This window comes from Sebastes fasciatus, chromosome 16 (genome assembly GCF_043250625.1).
Source record: "Sebastes fasciatus isolate fSebFas1 chromosome 16, fSebFas1.pri, whole genome shotgun sequence".
Taxonomy (NCBI): Eukaryota; Metazoa; Chordata; class Actinopteri; order Perciformes; family Sebastidae; genus Sebastes; species Sebastes fasciatus.
In genome coordinates, this window is record NC_133810.1 from 27,194,838 (window position 1) to 27,213,867 (window position 19,030).

General features: G+C 42.5%; 1 protein-coding gene across 3 annotated transcripts in view; it reads right to left on the bottom strand.

The window, feature by feature from the left end:
• spns2 (SPNS lysolipid transporter 2, sphingosine-1-phosphate) overlaps positions 1 to 19,030 on the bottom strand; it is an 85,750-nt gene that overhangs the window by 64,086 nt on the left and 2,634 nt on the right. For 2 of the 3 annotated variants that reach the window (XM_074611520.1, XM_074611521.1), the window contains exon 2: positions 12,072 to 12,309. In XM_074611520.1, the coding sequence (XP_074467621.1) occupies positions 12,072 to 12,309 (238 nt within the window). Of the gene's footprint in view, positions 1 to 12,071; positions 12,521 to 19,030 lie in introns of those variants that run through there. The other variant, XM_074611522.1, reaches the window with a different exon arrangement.

The window sequence follows — 19,030 nt, forward strand, 5'->3', positions numbered from 1 at the left end:
CTCTCACACTGTGTCTCCTTTTAAGAGGAGAGCCACTCATTTCCAACTCCATTTCATCCCGGTTATGGGGAGGACAGTTTAGTTAAGGCCGTGGGGTTCATCTTTCACTGTCCCATGAATTAAATATGCATCTCATTACTTCCTCTGCTATCTCATCAAACACTCTGAGAAACCCAAATATGTCTTTTTGTACAAACTTATAAAATATGACCTCAGTTTGAATGTTTCTTGGGTCTCAAAGGGAAATTATTATCAAACACAATTTGATTTCTGAACTCATTTTGCATGATTAAAAAAGTTTGCCACCCGATTTCCAAAACGTCTTCTCAGTCGTGAGGTGTGAGTTCTTCTCGGCGTGGGAAAATACACCGAGGCATCCTTTTTTCTTCCTCAATGACATCCTCCACATACCAGGCTTGCTTCATCAAAGAACGGCCCACATACCAACAGCAGTACACCGCCTCAGGCCTTATGCACCTATCAGTCAGTCATTAAACTATAATAAGAAAAGTGCACATGAAGCTTTGCGCTGGTGTGCTGCCCAGATACTTCCATCGGCAAGCTGAATGACGACATGATGGGTTGCAGAAGGCTGCGGCCTCGTCTCCTTAACATCCCTGAACATCTTAAAGAGAGGTTAAACAGAATGTTTTTGGCATCAATTGGGCAAAAATTCCATAATAACCTTTCAGCATATTGTAATTCAAGCGTTCTGAGAGACTTCTGCACCTCCACATGGCTACTGTTTAGCTGTCAAATGAGAACGTTTGCGTGGGTGGTGCTTGGTTTTTCATTTTTGATCAACACTGCCTAGCTTGAATGTTTAATCGGACTCTGGTCAGTGACTACAGTCAGGATATAGTGACCGTTTCATAAAAATAACCTTTTTTTAATCAAATTTGCTCCAATTCTACCTACTGCAGCTTCAAATGGGCAGTATAAGCATGCCATGTGACACACGTCACATGACCTCTTGATGAGATTGAATTTGAGCACCTGTCCTCAATGCGCTCTGCACCATGATGAAGACTTGTTGAGTCTAAACACATCGCTTATCCATGCACTAATGAAGGAGTGCCTCGGACCCTTTTCAGACCGCCAACACCATGGACCTCCACTAAAAGTAAGCTGGACCGTCATTGTTTTTTTTAATCCTTAATACATATGCAGGTTTGATGGAGCACTGGTGGTCAGTAGGTTAGGCAAACTTTCTCATTTTACAGCTAAACAGTACACTACAAGATGTTTCTGAAGACATTTGATGTGAGAAATAGGCATAACAGTAACAGAATATTGATTCATATTTGATCAGCGCTGCCTAGTTTGACTGTTGATTGGAGTTTGCGAGTGATTGACAGCTGCTCAGAGACTGGCAAGGCTCCAGCTGGGCTCTGATTGGTTGTTTTCCTCCAGTCTGTGAAATCTTGCAGATGCCATTAGGAGCACCGGAGGACACCGGAGGACATAGAGGTACGTGATTTTTTTCAGATTACCTGTCTCATGCACTACTGTCAGGATATAGTGAGCGTTTTATAAAAATAACTTTTTTAAATCATATTTGCTCCAATCTTGCCTCCTGCTGTTTTAAGTCGTGCAGAAAAAAACATTTCATTTAATAACACAACGACCACATTCAGCCACAGATTCAGCTGAATGTAGACCGTGATATATTCAGTGTTATAAATACATGCATTCAAATTTTTTGGGAGCGGTGCGTTGACAGGCTGCCTGCAGATTCATGCAGTTAAACATGGACCAGTAAACATTTATGGGTGTTGAAGAATCAAAAAGAACTCTGTAATAACCCTCCTTGGGCAGCGAGGCGGAACCAACCAGTCTGGTGTACAACTGCACTGCGGAGACAAACACCTTAACTCAGCCTGTCATTGTCTCATATGAGCACATCCTCCCACCGTGCAGCCAGAAAATAAACACGGATGCTAATGCTAATCAAGCTGTGTAGTGCAAAATTAAGCCAGAATTTAAATGAGAGGCTGAACTTGATTGGATGAGATAATGCGTTGCTGCCGGCAACAACATTAACTTTAATACCTGCATGCACATATGTTGTCACTGACGTCTTGGAAACACAAAACCAACAATGACACATCCTCATTGGAATTCAATCTTAGGTGTGAAACTCTTACAGCAGAAAAACACACTAAGGGCTGTGCGTGCATGTGTGTGTGTCCACCTCTGACCCCGGGCATTAACAGGAAGATCTAAGTCTCTGACAGAGGTCAGCGCCCTCATTCAACCCCCACCCTATCTCACAAACACAGTAACGCAAACACAGTAATGAAAATCCTGCTCATCTCATCTAGCTCTGACAACATGACAGATATCCACACATGAAATTAAACATGTGAAGGGAACACACACACAGGACCTTATCCTGGGCCTGATCGGTGGATATAAAAGATTGCATAATCCCTGTGCCAGGCTCCTCTATTTACTCCATCACATGTAAATGGTGGTGGTTGTGGTGGTGGTGGGTGGAGCGGGGAGATTACATTTTTCCTCAACAAGGAAGGCTTTTCAAATATAGGGCTGCCGTAAATAAGCACTCTAAATATTATTCTAGCAGCTGTGAGGGCTTCCAGGAGCGGAGAGCTAATATCGCCGCTCGCTGCAGGTCTGCTTTCAGTCAGCTTTCAGTCAGCTTTCACCAACTACAGCCGCTGCTTGTAGGTAAATATTAGATTCCTATCCACTCAACAACAACGTGTTAATGTGTCAGAGAAAAAAAAAATCCAATTTCAGTGTGTCTCAGGACATTACGGTTTCATCACTTGTAACGAATTCCAAGCTGCCTGTCTGTTGATCAATATTCAGCGTCTGTGTGTGTGTTTCGCAAGGATAACAAATGGATTGTCTTCTATTTCCATTTCTTCATCGCATGTGTCAAGGGTCTGAGCCAAAGCACAGGACTCAGGGGAACATTTGAATATGACCTTCATGACACAGAAATTTCACTTGTTTGTGTTGCTTTGTTTTTCCCCCTTTTTTTTAAAAATGTCTCTTGGTGCTTGTGTTGAAATGGATGAGTGTCACAGAGTGTTTGGGTGGCTGGAGGAAAGGGGAATGCAGTCTGAGAGGTTAAAAAGTCCGTCGTCTGCCTCAAAAAAATATTTTTGAGCCCCCGCCAACGACGCCGGCGGCTCTAAGGTTAGGGTTCAACCCCCCAGAACCCTAACCCTAGCCCAGTAAACCATAACACACATCAGACATCACAATGGTTTTAAGACAAAAATTAAGATTTTATTATTATTATTTTCAGAAATAGCTGTATATATTATAATATTAATAATATCGTAATAAATTCATTTATTTATTTCATTTTTATTATTTTTTTTTTATTTAGAGGGCGACCCTATAGGCGACCGCCTATATGTCCTATGCCTTAAGCCGGCCCTGGACTTCAGGGTGTTTTTGACAGTTCAGCTGTAGAGTAACGTACAATGTTATTGCTGTTTTCTCAGTTTTATCCCATACAGCAATTCACTGATCTAATCTAATTTTACACAAATCATTTCAACAACATTGCGTCTCTCACATTTCCCTGTTAAAATTTTGATTATCAGAAGAGCTGGAATGCGGGGAGTGCGGAAAGCACATATTTTTCCTATCACATTTACCAAGCAGGGATGGGCTGCTGTTATTTGACAACGTGTCAAAAACAGCAAAGTGCTCAACATATCTCAAATCTCTCCTCCTTCCTTCCTGCCATCTTTCCATCTGCCTGATGAGATGACTTTCAGCTCTTTCTTCAGATAAACACTCCAGTTCTCTTAGATAATGAGACAGGACGTCTTTTTTAACATGGGGGGCAAATGAGTGTTTTGTAAACGGCTGGATGGAGAATCCCTCTGCTCCTGCTTGTGACTCATCTGTCACTCATGAACATGTCTTCAGAACTAGACTGAAGTTACCATGTTTATCTCAGGGCTGTAATCCTTAAGCAAACTTGTAGGTGGAGGAAGACAACACCAAAGGAAACACCACCGCCCTCGTCCTTATGTCCACACACACTCCTCTGATGACAAAGGGGAGGCCGGTGATTATCAGGCTACCACTCACCTTCACATGTCAAAGATCAACAGGCAGCTTGAGCATGCGGTCTTTTACAAGTCAAGCTACTGGAAGTTAAAAGATAAGAACCAGTTAAATGATAAGAAAAAGGCACTGTATGTTGAACAAGCCACTCAGATTGTTGGATGTTGTTAAAAACATGATGAGGCTTTGTTGTAAATGGATATGTGGCAGGGTTGTGGCGGGGGTTTTTAAAGTCTGACACAAACAGAATGGAGTGCCAATTGGCCGAGTGATGACTCAGAGAAGGAGAATGTTAGATTAAAATTGCAGCAATCAGGCATTAGGGTTATAAAGTACCTAACAACCTCCATGAACTGTCTGACTATGCTTACATGCACAAAATATTCATTTTTGTGCCCTTATTCCGAAAAAGACAATATTCCTACTAAGCTGTTTGCATGGCTAATGAAAATGGATATTCCACTAATATTCCCCTTTACATGCAGCCGTGCATACTCCTTACAACTAACATAGCCGGCGGACAATCTCACAAGAGTTTCTCCAGTTTGCTGGCTCCCTTCTAGCCAAGGCCAGACCAGATCCACTCCTTCCGTTCTTACCTTTCACAATAAAAGCCCTGGACATATAATATTCACAGGCAAGTATTTCGCGTTTTCGTGTCGTTTATTCGTCACGCCCCCGGTGTGTAAAGGCCTTAAGGCCTAATTCAGAATATCCAAATGGAATATGCGGTTTACATGACCTGTATCAAATTCGGTATATTGTTATATTCGGAATTACAGTGGAATATTAGTGTGCATGTAAACGTAGTCACTGCTGCAGCTCCAACTGCTGACCGTGTTGGTGAGGGGGTCAAATCAATGGGCCCAAACTATACCTCACCACCTCACGTCTCTCGCTCCAGCTCAAACCTCTGTTCTACAGCAGCACAGAGTAAAAATACCCTCTCCAGAATGCAACACATGCAACAGCCTCATAGCTGTGATGAGTGATGTCGGATGCAAGACTGGGGCGATGCCAAAATAACAGCTGTACGGGAGGAGAAGAGTCAAAGAGTCACAACAAAGTGACCATCAGCAGAGCCATGAGGCGGTGCGTTCATAGCCGGGGGTTCACGGGGGTGAACGCTGCAGCGAGAGAAGTGCGTCTGCTCGATGGTAAAATCTGCGGTAGCCACATGAAAGGGCCTACAGCAGCGCTGTCTGGCAGAGAAAGAAACTCCGTCTAATTCCACCGGTTACTATTACAGACGTCGGCTAAATCGGAGCCTAAAGAACACACAGACTGTTTTCTCACAGCAGCGGGAATGGCACGGCAGGATATAGACATAAAGAGATTAGTGGGATATCTGTGGGAAACCAGTCTGGAAAAGTCCACTTGGTAGGATATCATGTAATTGTTAACGGCTCCATTTAACATCTGTTGAATAGGGTCAATATGTCGCTGTCAGCAGTGTAAAGTATGCTGAAACATACTGTATTATGCAGAAGTGATGATGTCTGTCAGAGAGACGGCTCGCACTGCACAGCGCCGTTTGTCTAATTCGAAACAGCAGACGGAAAAAGCCCAGTAAGAAAGACGCAGCAGCCCTATAAAGTAAATTACTAGAGGCCCCTCCATCTTTTTAATGCCTCGGCTGTTGTTTGGGGACCGTTAATGTGAACGCTATAAAACGAGCGAGGGTGAAATAGGGAGGAGAGCAAAGGGTGAAACAACCGACAACTAAACCCCGAAGCAGCTCGAGCGTGGCCCACACAGCCTCTCACACAGTTTAGTACAGAGGAGACACTTCCTGTGTGTCTAATCCTGACATATTTCGCCGCGGCACTTCGTGTTACTGAGAAGATCTGCGGCGACGTGTTTCTACCGGCAGCTAAAAAGATGTCACAGATTCTACACTCGGGGTGCACAGACTCCGTTTTCTACTTTTGTATTTGCGCAGAATTTGATTTATTCCCAAACGTCCCCCGACAGACACCTACGCCATCTTCACTTCTCTTCTTTTCCAGCCGCTGTGGAACTGAAAGTGGTTCTTCAAATTAGAGCACTTCCACCCCAGGAAGAGCGCTTTATGTTGTGACAGGAAAACATTTAGAAGACAGAAAACAAGCTCAGCATTTACCCTGTGATTGCTTAATGAGGAAATGCAGAGGAATGGCTTGTGTGGACGCTGATAATGAGTAGCCGCAAAGGAACTGGACAAAGCTATCAGGAATTAATCTGCATAGCCTGTCAGACTGGATGGATTCCTACATCTTTCTTACAGTGAGCTGGCCTTAAGAGGATTATTACCACACGGTCATCTGTGTCTACACGCCAAAAGTTCACATGCAAGGGTCCTGCACTTGTCCAACGGGATGTGACTCCGTTTTTTATGTGGTATTCCTGGAATGACAGCTTGACTGAGACAACTCAGATTATGGTGCCCGGGAAGAGGCGCTAATCTGCAGCTCCCCGTCATTTCTGTCCACCACGGATTAGACTGTACCCCCCGAACTGCACCTTACTTACCGAGAAGCAAATAACTTTAAGTGCCGTGTGTCTGCCTCACATATCCTCATATTCTTTGAAAAAAACGCTTAATCCCCTCTTTATGATAAGCTGTCGAGGAGCTTGGACTGTCTGCTGTGGGACTACAACACCGGGATTTAAGGTCTCAAAGCCACCTCAAATTAAATTAAACACAGTGACCTTCTGAATCTCTTATGCACTCTTATAAAAGCAAATGGAATATAAGTGGCTGTGGTTTTAACGGCCGTTAACCAAAGGCCAGATACAGGTGACCCAACCGGAGCGTTGTAACTCATCCAGGCCTCCACTCCAATCTTGTGCACTCAGATCTCCATCTCATTTCTTTGAATAATTCTGAAACGCAGCGAGGAGTAAGTGCAAGATCGACCTCATCGGGACACCCTGAGATGTCCCAGACGCTCCTTGTGTCTGCTTCACAGACAGTCGTAAAAACAAGCTTCTGAAGGAGCACTCCAGTTTCAGGTCTGTCCCGCCGGCTGAACAGCTGAGTCTAAAGTCAAACTGTATAGAGTTTGTGGCTGACTGCTGTCTTTTACACTTGAGTTTGGCCCATAAGTGTGTCTGACAAAAAACAGATCACTGTCTCTCTTTGCCAGTTCCACATCATAGAAATATGGAAATTGGAGAAATTTGAACTGCTTATAGCCCCCTGATGATCTCTAGTTGAACACACCGCATTACAAAAGTGAAACAGATATTCAAAATGGATTTTAAAAGGGGTGGAAAGAGCAGGTTAAGGGATGATGAAGTGGAAATGTATTCATTTTAGGGCTGTCATAGTTAATGCGATAATAACGCGTTAACGCAAATTTGTTTGTTTTGATTTTTAGGTTGTAGCGCGATCAGTTTTAAAGCTAGAGTGAAGATACTGGTATCATATGAAACAAGGAATCCTAAGGAATCCATTGGTACTAACGTGTCATACTGGCTTGTCGCGAAGAAGGTTAAATAACGCTCCAAACTTATGCTCAATTTTGGCGAGGAAAAACTGGCATGGCCATTTTCAAAGGGGTCCCTTGACCTCTGACCTCAATATATGTGAATGAAAATGGGTTCTATGGGTACCCACGAGTCTCCCCTTTACAGACATGCCCACTTTATGATAATCACATGCAGTTTGGGACAACTCATAGTCAAGTCAGCACGCTGACACACTGACAGCTGTTGTTGCCTGTTGGGCTGCAGTTTGCCATGTTATGATTTGAGCATATTTTTTTATGCTAAATGCAGTACCTGTGAGGGTTTCTGGACAATATTTGTAATTGTTTTCTGGTGGTAACTGATTTCCAAGAATAAATATATACATGTTCACTTATTTGGTACATTTTGAAAAGATAAAAAATGTGCGACTCATTTGTGATTAATCACAATTAACTATGGACAATCATGCAATTAATTACGATTTAAATATTTTGATCGATTGACAGCCCTAAGTCATTTGCTCACATTACAGGACTGTAAGTAACTCCGTGTTAAAAATCTGAAGGATGACACAATCAATATTGAGTTTGTTTCTCACGCATTCTAGCGCCATAACGAGATCTAAAACATCTCCAATACGCAGCAGCTTTAAGTCTCACACAATTACTTTGTTTTGAAGCCGTCCTCACACTGGTGGCATTAAATATTCAAGTCTCGTAAAAAACATATTGGCGGCGCATCTATCAAATCCAGAGCAAAACAGTCTCTCGTAAAAAATGAAAAGACGCTCTCTCTTCTCATGTGGTTCTCACCATCACCATCTTCTTGGAGAAGTTGGAATCATAAACAGCACTTTGCATGTGGTGTTTTTTTTATATGTGTGTGTGTGTGTGTGTGTGTGTGTGTGTGTGTGTGGCTTCACCTCTGACACTGGGGATCAACAGAAAGATCTAAAGTCTTTGACAACGCCGCTGCGCATTGGTGGGTGCAATTTTCCCATCATTGTTGCGGAGCAGAATAGCCCCGGTGTCTGGAATGGTCACCCTCTGTCTCCGTGACAATGCTTTAGTGATCCACACACACTACAGTAATGGCTGTTGGTACAAAGACCTTTTGACGTCGCTCGGGCTCAGCCCGCATTCTGCGTCCACTTCCCTCCGACTGCCTGCCACTGCAGCAGCCGGCCCCTCCCCTCCCCTCACAACGCCCCTCTCTCTCATTCAGCCCCTTCTTGAAATGGTGGGGAGAGGCTTTTCTACTGTGTGTCTGTAGGTGTGCGCTCATGCTTGCTTAATTGACATTAAGATCTATGAGTTGGGATGCGCTTTGGGTACCTACTGCTGAAGAAAGAGAAAGAAAAAAAAAGCTGGAGAAGCTGAAAGCAGAGAGATTAGAAAGAAGAAAAGGGGCAGAGAGCTAATGGGAGATTGAGTCCAAGGAGGTGGAAATGGAAAGTAGACAAACAGCAGCAGAGTAAAGCAGCAGTAGGCAGAATGTTTTTGGCATCGTTTGGCAAAAATTCCATAATAACCTTTCAGCATATTGTAATTCAAGTGTTCTGAGAGAAAACTAGACTTCTGCACCTCCTCACGGCTCTGTTCTCAGGCATTAACAAAATCTGATATTCTGTTACTGTAATGCCTATTTCTCACCTCAAATGTTTTAAGAAACATCTTGTTGTGTACTGTTTAGTTGTAAAATGAGAAAGTTTGCCCCGGCTGGTGGGCGGTGCTTGGTATTTCCTCAACTGATCTCAACATGGCGGCCGGGTCACAAACATAAAATGTTTCTGAAAACATTTTACGCGAGAAATAAGCATTATAGTAACAGAATATTGATTCATATTTGATCAGCTCTAACTAGTTTGACTGTTTGATCGGAGTTCACAAGTGATTGACAGCTGCTCAGAGACGGCAAAGCTCCAGCTCGGCTCTGATTGGTTGTTTCCCTCCGGTCTGTGAAATCTTGAAGATGCCATTAGGAGCACCGGAGGAACATGATTTTTTTTTCAGATTACCTGTCTCATGCACTACTGTCAGGATGTAGTGAGCGTTTTATAAAAATAACTTGTTTTAATCATGTTTGCTCCAATCTCGCCTACTGCTGCTTTAACCAGCACAATATTGATATTATATTAATCATACCCCACACACACACACACTCTGTGCTACCAATACAGATGCACCACCTCATTACTGCTGCAATGTAGCTCACACAGCAGGAGAGGAGAGAGCGAGAGAGAGAGAGAGAGAGAGAGAGAGAAGGAGATGGCAGATCAGCTCATGCTGTATGTATTAGTTGTGTTGGATGCACATGGTTGTTGCTCCTCATTCTGCCAGGGTCGGACGCACATGCTGCCCATGCATGATGCAACAAACAGATTGGCAGCCTTTCTGGTGGCAGGGATGGGAAGGGATACGGACCCCCCCTGCACCGCATGCACCGAGCACAGCCTCTCCCCACGAGGGTTAGCCCAGGATGCTGCAAACCACCCTCCCCTCCCCGACCCCATCATCCTGCGCTCCCTTCCTCCTCCTCCTCCCTTTTTTCCCCACTTTCTCCTCATCCCTCCTCAGTCACTCGCTCCGAGGTCCGGCCAAGTCAACGGCTTTGCAGAGGATTTTCTGCCTTGCAATTTTGTGAGATATAAAGAGACTGTAGTGGCAGGATCATGATGGAGAGGACGGAGGAGAGGTTGGTTTTGAGCCCCTTAATGAGGGGTTTCCTCTGAGGAGGCGTGAGGAGTACAAATCGCTACTGTAGAGGCAGACTGACGCATCCATGACCGAGGATGTGGCTTTTTTTTTAAGCTATCTGCTGCGGCTGAGTGGTGCTTGAAGATGCTCAGATTAGATAAGCCACATCAACACATTCTTGGCTGCAGGTCGAGCAGCCTCCCCACCGTAATGATCATTCAGGCACCCGATGGGGGGGGGTTGCAGCGTGACTCTTTACAGACTGGACCCGAAGCCCTCGGGGATGCTGAGCCGTAAGGCATGTGGCTACTTAAGTGTACACATTGTTCTGTTTGAATTAGCCACTCCTTCTTCGTGCCCAGGGGCTACAGAGTGAAATTACACCATTTTTCTCTCTGATTTATCAATTTCAGAAATCAGAATGTCAGATAATTACATGCTCTGCTCTAGATAATGATGAGAGGAGACGGGATAATGGATGCTCAAGTCTGTTGTCAGAGAGAGAATCAATAGGAACTTGCACTTTAACCAGGAAGGCATCTCTTTGTAGAGAAGAGCCATACTCTCCCCCATGAACACGCTTCCCTCCTTTCTCCATGCTGCAGCAATAATCTTAACCCATTCAGTGCCACAGTCCGATGTCCAAGCCTTGATAAGTAATCCAGTAACCACACACTGGCAATGAGGATAAAATATTAACCATGGTCTGATGACACACTTTTTTTAATTTGCACACAGAGTGTAACTATAGGTTACACACTTATTACTTTATACAAGGAATCCATAGTAATGAATTAAAATCAAATACATTTCTGGTGTTAGAATTAATGATTTGATTCTGCCTGGCCTTTCATTACAATATTCTAACAGAAAAAAAATGTTTTTGCTCTTCAAAATCTCCCCTCTTATCTTGACTTTCGTTTTAACAAACTGGCTATAATTGGTCATCTTCTATCACACAATCTATCAGTTCCATCATTGAGCTCATTATACAAATACACATTTTCACATTTCAACACTCTCCAAGATGCGAGCTTCATTTCCATTCTGTACACAGTGTTCAGTGTTATATACATAAATGATGCTCTGGTGGATCTCAGCTAGCCCATAGTGAGGAAATACTTGAGTGGGATGAGGAACACCACATGGCTTCATCGCAGCATCACACAGCTAGCTGCAGCACTAAATACACACTAGTAGATGTAGATGAGTAGAGGAACTAATGACTGATTCCTTATTGTGACACACACACACACACTCTTTCTCTCTGAATTTAAAGTCTCTGAAACTGATGAACAGATGAGCACACAGCACACATCACACTTACACACCCAGAGTGCCAAAGCATGCAGTCAGGATGTGAAGGTTGATCAGCCTTAATTGATCGATCTGCAATTATCTAGCAGCCCTGCGTAAAACCCATTAGTGTCCTGAGATTTTCTTGGGTAATAGTGAAGACATCTATTTGATTTAACCACACAGCGCACACACACACACACACAGTGTAGCTATACAACCATGAAAACACCTTGTGGTTTCAGCAGCACTGCCCATTGTTCCCATATGTCTCAGCTGAGGTGTGCTGGTTCACAGGCAATTAGCGCATGATAATAATAATAATAATAATAATAATAATAATAATACATTTGATTTATATAGTGCTTTTCTAAAAAAACTCAAAGACACTTTACATAGATAAAAAAGATCATAAAACAAGGACATCATAATAAAAAAGATATAAAACACACAATATTAATTACACATTGTTCTAAAAATGTGATGTCCACAATCACTCCAAAAAAAAGCTGCTCTGCTTGTGTTTGACACTTAAAACCTATTCTGATAATAGAAAGAGAGATCTCTTACCGGCTACAGTGTATCTATCCATGTAGTTGAGGACGTTCCCGAAGCTGAGGATCCCGGCTGCGGCTGCCGGTGAGCGGCATCTGAGGAGCGCGGCGCGGAATTTGTGTCCCGGTTTGCACGCGTGGAGGTCCGGACTGGACTTATTGTTGAGCGCGGGAGTCATGCTGCCGGACAGCGTGCGCACCTCATCAGAACTGCTGCAGCCTTCGATCTCACAGCCGTCGCTCTCCACGCACATCTTCTGGCACGAAAGATCCAGCGCAAGAAGAAAAGAAAAAAGAGATGGAAAGAGAGATAGAGTGGAGAGGAGACTAGTTCAGAGATGATCTGTGATTTCTGTTCAGTGTTGTGTGAAGTGCGCTCTTCTCGGGATCATGTTTTGCAGTCAGTGCGCTCCTGAGGATCTCTTATTTCTAATGGAGCAGCCTCCACAGCGCTGTAGTGCAGGGTGGGGGGGTGTGACCTGTGCTGCTGTGTGCTGGACAGGCTCCGCCCTCATGAAGCCCTGCAGCGAATGATGGAGCCGCACCTGATATACTGGCGCAGAAGCTGGGGAATGCAACCTGGTTTGTAGTGGGGGGGTTGGAAAAGGTTCTGTTATTTAAAGAAGCTGACAGTAGTTGGAAACGTGTGGGTGGGTGACTTCATTTATCCATATACATATTAATATTCGTCTTCCACATTTATTAGGGAGCAATGAGGAAATATTACTATTAAATAACAGAAGTAGGTCACCAAAGAGATGAGGGGAAGCCCAGTGTGTGCTCATATTTTTTAGTAAATGTTTAACTACATAAATCTGCAGGTAACCTGTCAACACACCATGTGCATGTATTTATAATAGGGCTGTTTTAGGTTTGTTTATGAGACCAAAGATTTCCATATGACCGCTTTGCTGGAATTGACCAATAAAGAACCTTGAACCTTGATTTGTTGTGTGGAAGTTTATATTCGATGGCAGACGCCCAAGAGTGTTGATTGTGTTGTTGGAGTAGAGATTGATTAAATATTAACATATTTTATCATAAAAAAAACAACAACAGTGCAGAGCCTTATGTGAAGCAGCCTTCAGGTCAAAGATTTCTGTGTGCATTCACACATTCAGGTACATTACCATAGAAACAGGCAGGTTTACTGGGCTCCATTTGTTATGTGCTTTAAGTGAGAATGAAGATTACATTATTTCATGTTTTATTGTTCATTAAATAATGATTTAAGGACCACAGTCCTTCATTCCTGACTGATTCTTCTAAAAGGTACCTTTTTGTGGCAGTTTTTATGTTCATGTCTTACAAATGTTTCACCACTGCAACGGTATTTCTGGTGTCTTATAAGTCCAACTAACCAACTAAAGATCTATTTTAAAGAGGACCTATTATGCGTTTGTGCTTTTTCCCTTTCCTTTAGTGTGTTATATAGTTTTTTGTGCACGTAAAAGGTCTGCAAAGTTAGAAAGCCCAAAGTCCAGGCCAAAGGGAGTTCCTCTCCTCCACAGAAACACTGCTCCTGAACTGCCTGAAACGCCTTGATTGAAGTCCCGCCTTTTCTTCTGTAATGTGGTGATGTCACCAGGTAACACATTTGCATAATACCTGCCTAGTGGCTAGTTTGGCAAACAGAGCGTTTCAGACAGAGGGTGAAAAGAAATGCTGCAGCACAGCCAGTATGAGAAAAGTAAATCTATCTTTGAACATTAAAGCATGTAAACATGTTCTAGAAGAAACCCAAAATACAAGTATGCACCTGAAAATAAGCACAATAGGCGCTCTTTAAACCTTTATATTGTGTAGTGAGTTAACTTAGTGTGTTCAGAAGCCTTACAACAGTCCTCACATATTAGGCTACATCATAGATATTAATTATTTTAAAAAGGAAACGGTCAGATTGCTTTTATGAATAAGCTGGTGTGGTCAGGTGCACAAGGAACTGCTGTCAAAGTGTGTGGGAATACAATTTTAAAAGCCCATATGGTTACTGGGTTTCCCTCCACAATGAGCTCTGACAGAAGTGCAACTGACATTCAACAGTTTCCACTGAAGCTTTCATGTAATTTTATTGTGGGATGCAACGTCAGTGTTGTAAGCTTCCCAGGCAAGGTGACATTTGGGTCAGAGTGGAAAATCAGAGCTCGGTTCTGCTATGCTGGTGAGTGAAAAATAACAGGTTTACTGTATGTAGTGTAAGAGCACAAACTGTTGATGTATTTTCTTTGAATATGGACCCCAGGAAGAGTAGTACTAATGGGGATTCAAATACACAATAAAAAATAAACCTTTTTCAGGAATGAGCCATACTTGTACGCTGCGTAGCCTATACGTGGAAATAAGAACGTGTCCATACTCATGTCACTCCACTGTTCAATAAAGCAGAAATGAGAGTTTTAGTGGAGAGTCATTGTGCTCCCTAATCTCCCATGAAGCTTGTCATATGGGGGCAGATATCAAGTATCATCAGAGGTATCGTGTCAAAAGTTAAAGTTAAAGCATTCTGAATAACAATCTTTCACTTTGCAGACCTTTTACATGCACAGAAAACTATATAACACACTACAGGAAAGGGAAAAAGTGTAATAGGTCCTCTACTTATTACAACAACTCGGGGCAAATGATTTGCTGTCACACCATTGATTTGAGCCCGAGAGCTGCATATCAATCTCAATCTCCTGGTTGTCTGCACTGCACACATTTGGGAGATGTTTACTCTAAAGACAACAGCAGTGGATTAAACGGTCCCTGGAGGATGCTGAAAATAGCTGATTATTGTAATTGCAGTACTGAAATTTACACAAGTTATTTTTCACTCTACCAGCACAGCAGACCCATTTATGAGCACTGATTTTTCAGTCTGACCCAAATGTCACCTTGTCTGGGAAGTGCTGATTGAGTTTTTGCACCAAATAATTCTTCTTAAAAAATTAATTTGTGGCTGAAAAATAAACTAAAAAAGTCAATTTGTTGTCTGCGAGCAATGAAGTTGGCCATTTATTTTACAAAAACATCTTCATCACAACAAGTTGGTGAGGGCACAGTGGTGAGAGAGAGTGAAACAGTCATGCTGGATGAATCCTGCTATTGGACATGTTTGTCTGTGGCATTCCTGGTGGTTACAGAATAGATCCAAAGAGAGGGAATCATCTGGTTTGGTTAAGAAAAGATGAACACAATGCAACTGGCTCAGTTCTGACAGATTCAGCGGTTTCTGCACTGACAGCCACCGCTGTCCACAACTTCATTACAGTCTATGATGGAGATAGAAAGCCTTAAATGACTGCAGAGTTTGGATGTAACTCCCTTTATTGATTCTACTGGGAGACAGCTGAGTTTTTAGCTAATTACAATGATGGTTTAAATACCACTGAAGAAGGTGACAATACCACGTAGCACTTCACACTGCGTTGTTGTCTGATGTGAAATATTGCTAAGCATTCACACCTCAATGAATCTTCAGCGGGGATGAGGAAAATTAGCTTTTCTCTCTGAATGGCTGGGACGGGTCCAATCCTGCATGCAGATGAGTGTTTCTAGGCCATCTGTGTTCTGTCAGAAAGGAGCCAAAACATCCTTAGCTAATTGTTAGGCTATTCCATTGTGTGTTTTGACTTTGCCAAGACAGCATGATCAGCTATATATCACAGGAAGCAGAGTGTGTAGGGAGTTTTGTAATTCTGAACCCAGACTTACTGAAGTAGTTTGAACAGAAAAGGTGTGAGGCAGAGCAAGAAAGGCTGAGCTGGTGTTGATTTAACGTGAGCACAGAGTTCAGTATGGGAGTGAGAGGTGGGCGGGCTGAGGGGGCGTTACTGACAAGTATAGCTTGATTTCGCTGAAAGCCAGAGGGGACATTGGCCAGTAAGCTCTTATTCCTGATGAACTGGGTATCCTGCTAATGACTAGGGCTGTCAATCAATTAAAGTATTTCATCGCAATTAATCTCATGATTGTCAATAGTTAATCGCGATAAATCGGAAATTAATTGGACATTTTTTTATCTGTTCAAAATGAACCTTAAAGGGAGATTTGTCAAGAATGTAATACTCTTATCAACATGGGAGTGGGTAAATATGCTGCTTCATGCAAATGTATGTATATATTTATTATTGGAAATCAATTAACAACACAAAACAATGACAAATATTGTCCAGAAACCCTCACAGGTACTGCATTTAGCATAAAAATATGCTCAAATCATAACATGGCAAACTGCAGCCCAACAGACAACAACAGCTGTCAGTGTGCCAGTGTGCTGACTTGACTTTGACTTGCCCCAAACTAGATGTGATTATCATAAAGTGGGCATGTTTGTAAAGGGGAGACTCGTGAGTACCCAAAGAACCCATTGTCATTCACATATCTTGAGGTCAGAGGTCAAATTAAAATGGCCATGACAGTTTTACATGGTTGGTACCAGTGTATTCTTTAGGTTTTCTAGTCTCATAAAATGTCAGTATCTTCACTCTACCTTTAAAACTGAGCCCGCTACAACCTAAAAATCACAAGTTGCATTAATGCGTTAAAGAAATTAGTGGCGTGAAGATTAATTGTCATTAACGCGTTATTATCTTACTAACTTTGACAGCCCTATGTTTGATATTCTTCACTGTAGAAACAAAAGCATCCAGCCATATGCTAAAAACCCGAAAGTGAAATAAGATCAGACTTTTTGTCATTAGTTAAACCTAAACAAATCTGGGAAGGAGGTAAATAAGATGAGGGAGGCTGATTCCTGGCATCCGTTCTGGGGAAGGCTGGGCGCTTGCCTGGCTCTGCTCTGCAGGCGTTTGGCATCGCAAAGGCATCAGTGTTGAGGTCTGGAGGCATTCACAGGCACTGAGTTGACCTGTATTGTTTTATTTAGACTGAAATGAGAATGTCCTGCCAGCAGAACCTAAAGCCCCTCATGGCATTTGTTTTGCAGAAGTAGTTTCAAAGCAATCATCTACTTGCTTCCCAATAACTTTGATGTCTGAAAATCCCCCCTGTTTGATTCTGGAAAGTATGATGCAAACAGTGCAGCCTGGCAGGCACAGCACAAACTGATCAAGTGATACTGACAAGAATTGCTTTTGTAATGCTGCACAGTACCGACATCCAGGATAAGAGGATGCAGGAAAAGAGAAGAGGGGCCAAGCCGACCAGCGGTCTCACGCGGAGGGCTTAGGAGGGAGCCCCAGTGAACAGTTGTTCCTGTCTCCTTTTCTGGAGCCCCCACCTCCTCCTCCTCATTCTTCGGGATGTGTTTGATATGCTGGTCATGTCTGTGGGATCCTGTGTGTTTTTCCATCGTGCAGAATGGCTTTGGTGGGCCATGGAGCCTATCTCTCGCGTTATTCTGCTATGTGGCCCGGAGCCACTGCCCCAGCCTTCCTTCCTGTCTCAGCTCAGGGCCGAGCCTCCAGTGCAGGATGGGAGATAACCTGCTAATCGCCGGGCGCAGCGGCTGCAGGACGATAAGGCCGAGTTCTCCGGCATTCTAACACGTGGCTGCCCATGAAGTTTAAATGTCCCACTGAAACGTGTCTGTCAGCTGTGTGTCTATCAGCTGTGCTTCTGGTAAACACGTCTCCACCTCTTTAAGCTCATGAAGTTCACAAGAATGAGTTCACAAGAAAGTTCAATCACAATGATGTCTTCATTGTGATCAAGTATTGCAAATAAACTAATATATATGCAGATAGGGAGTGTTGCACTATGTCAAGAAACTTAGTGTTGATAATATTAAAATAAAAAATCAGGTGGTCTTCAAGGAAGGGGCAAGTGGTCGAGTACAGTATAAGAACAATGACTGTCCAGCTTACTTTTAGTGGAAGTCCACGGTATTGAAAAGCATCTGAGGCACTCTGATTGTAAGTTAAAAAATCCTTTACTAATACATAGATAGCCAACATGTTTCGATTCAACAAGACTACATCAGGGTAGATAGTATAGTGCAATGAGGAAATGGTTTCAAATTCATTTTCACACCACTGATTTCTTTAACACATTAAGGCAATAGATCTATCGGAGGTTGTAGCAGGTTAAGTTTTAAAGCTAGAGTGAAGATGGCCAGTATTAAACTAGAAAACCTAAGGAATCTATTGGTAGTAACCATGTCAAGAAAGCTTGAAGACAGCTAAATAACGCTCCAAATTTACGCTAAATTTTGACAAGACAAAACTGTCATGGCCATTTTCTATGGGTCCCTTGACCTCTGACCTCAAGATATGTGAATGAACATGGGTTCTATGGGTACCCACGAGTCTCCCCTTTACAGACATGCACACTTTATGATAATCACATGCAGTTTGGGGCAAGTCATAGTCAAGTCAGCACACTGGCACAGTGACAGCTGTTGTTGCCTGTTGGCTTGACTTTTCTTTTATGTTATGATTTGAGCATATTTTTTATGCTAAATGCAGTACCTGTGAGGGTTTCTGGACAATATTTGTAATTGTTTTGTGTTGGTAATTGATTTCCAATAATAAATAAATACATACGTTTGCATAAAGCAAGTATATTTCCCCTCTCCCATGTTGATAAGAGTATTAAGTACTTGACAAATCTCCCTTTAAGGTGCATTTTAAACAGATAAAAAATGTATGATTAATTTGGGATTAACTATCGACAACCGTACGTTTAATCGCGATTAAATATTTTAATTGAGTGATAGCCCTACTCAGAAGACATGACAGTGAAAATAACAAAATAAATGCAAACATGTACGGTAACTAACTAACAAATATACTAGCAAAAAAAAACAAGAATGATATTAAAACACAAATAACTAGATTTAGGTCAATGACAAGTAAAATAACGGCTATGTTTCACTGTTATTTTCACTGCCATTTTCCTAAATGTGTTAATGTTTGCATTTATTTTGTTCTTTTCACTGTCATGTCTTGTTGTCTCTTTAAGTGGGCAACATAAGCATGCCATGTGACACACGTCACATGACCTCTTGATGAGTTTTAATTTGAGCACCTG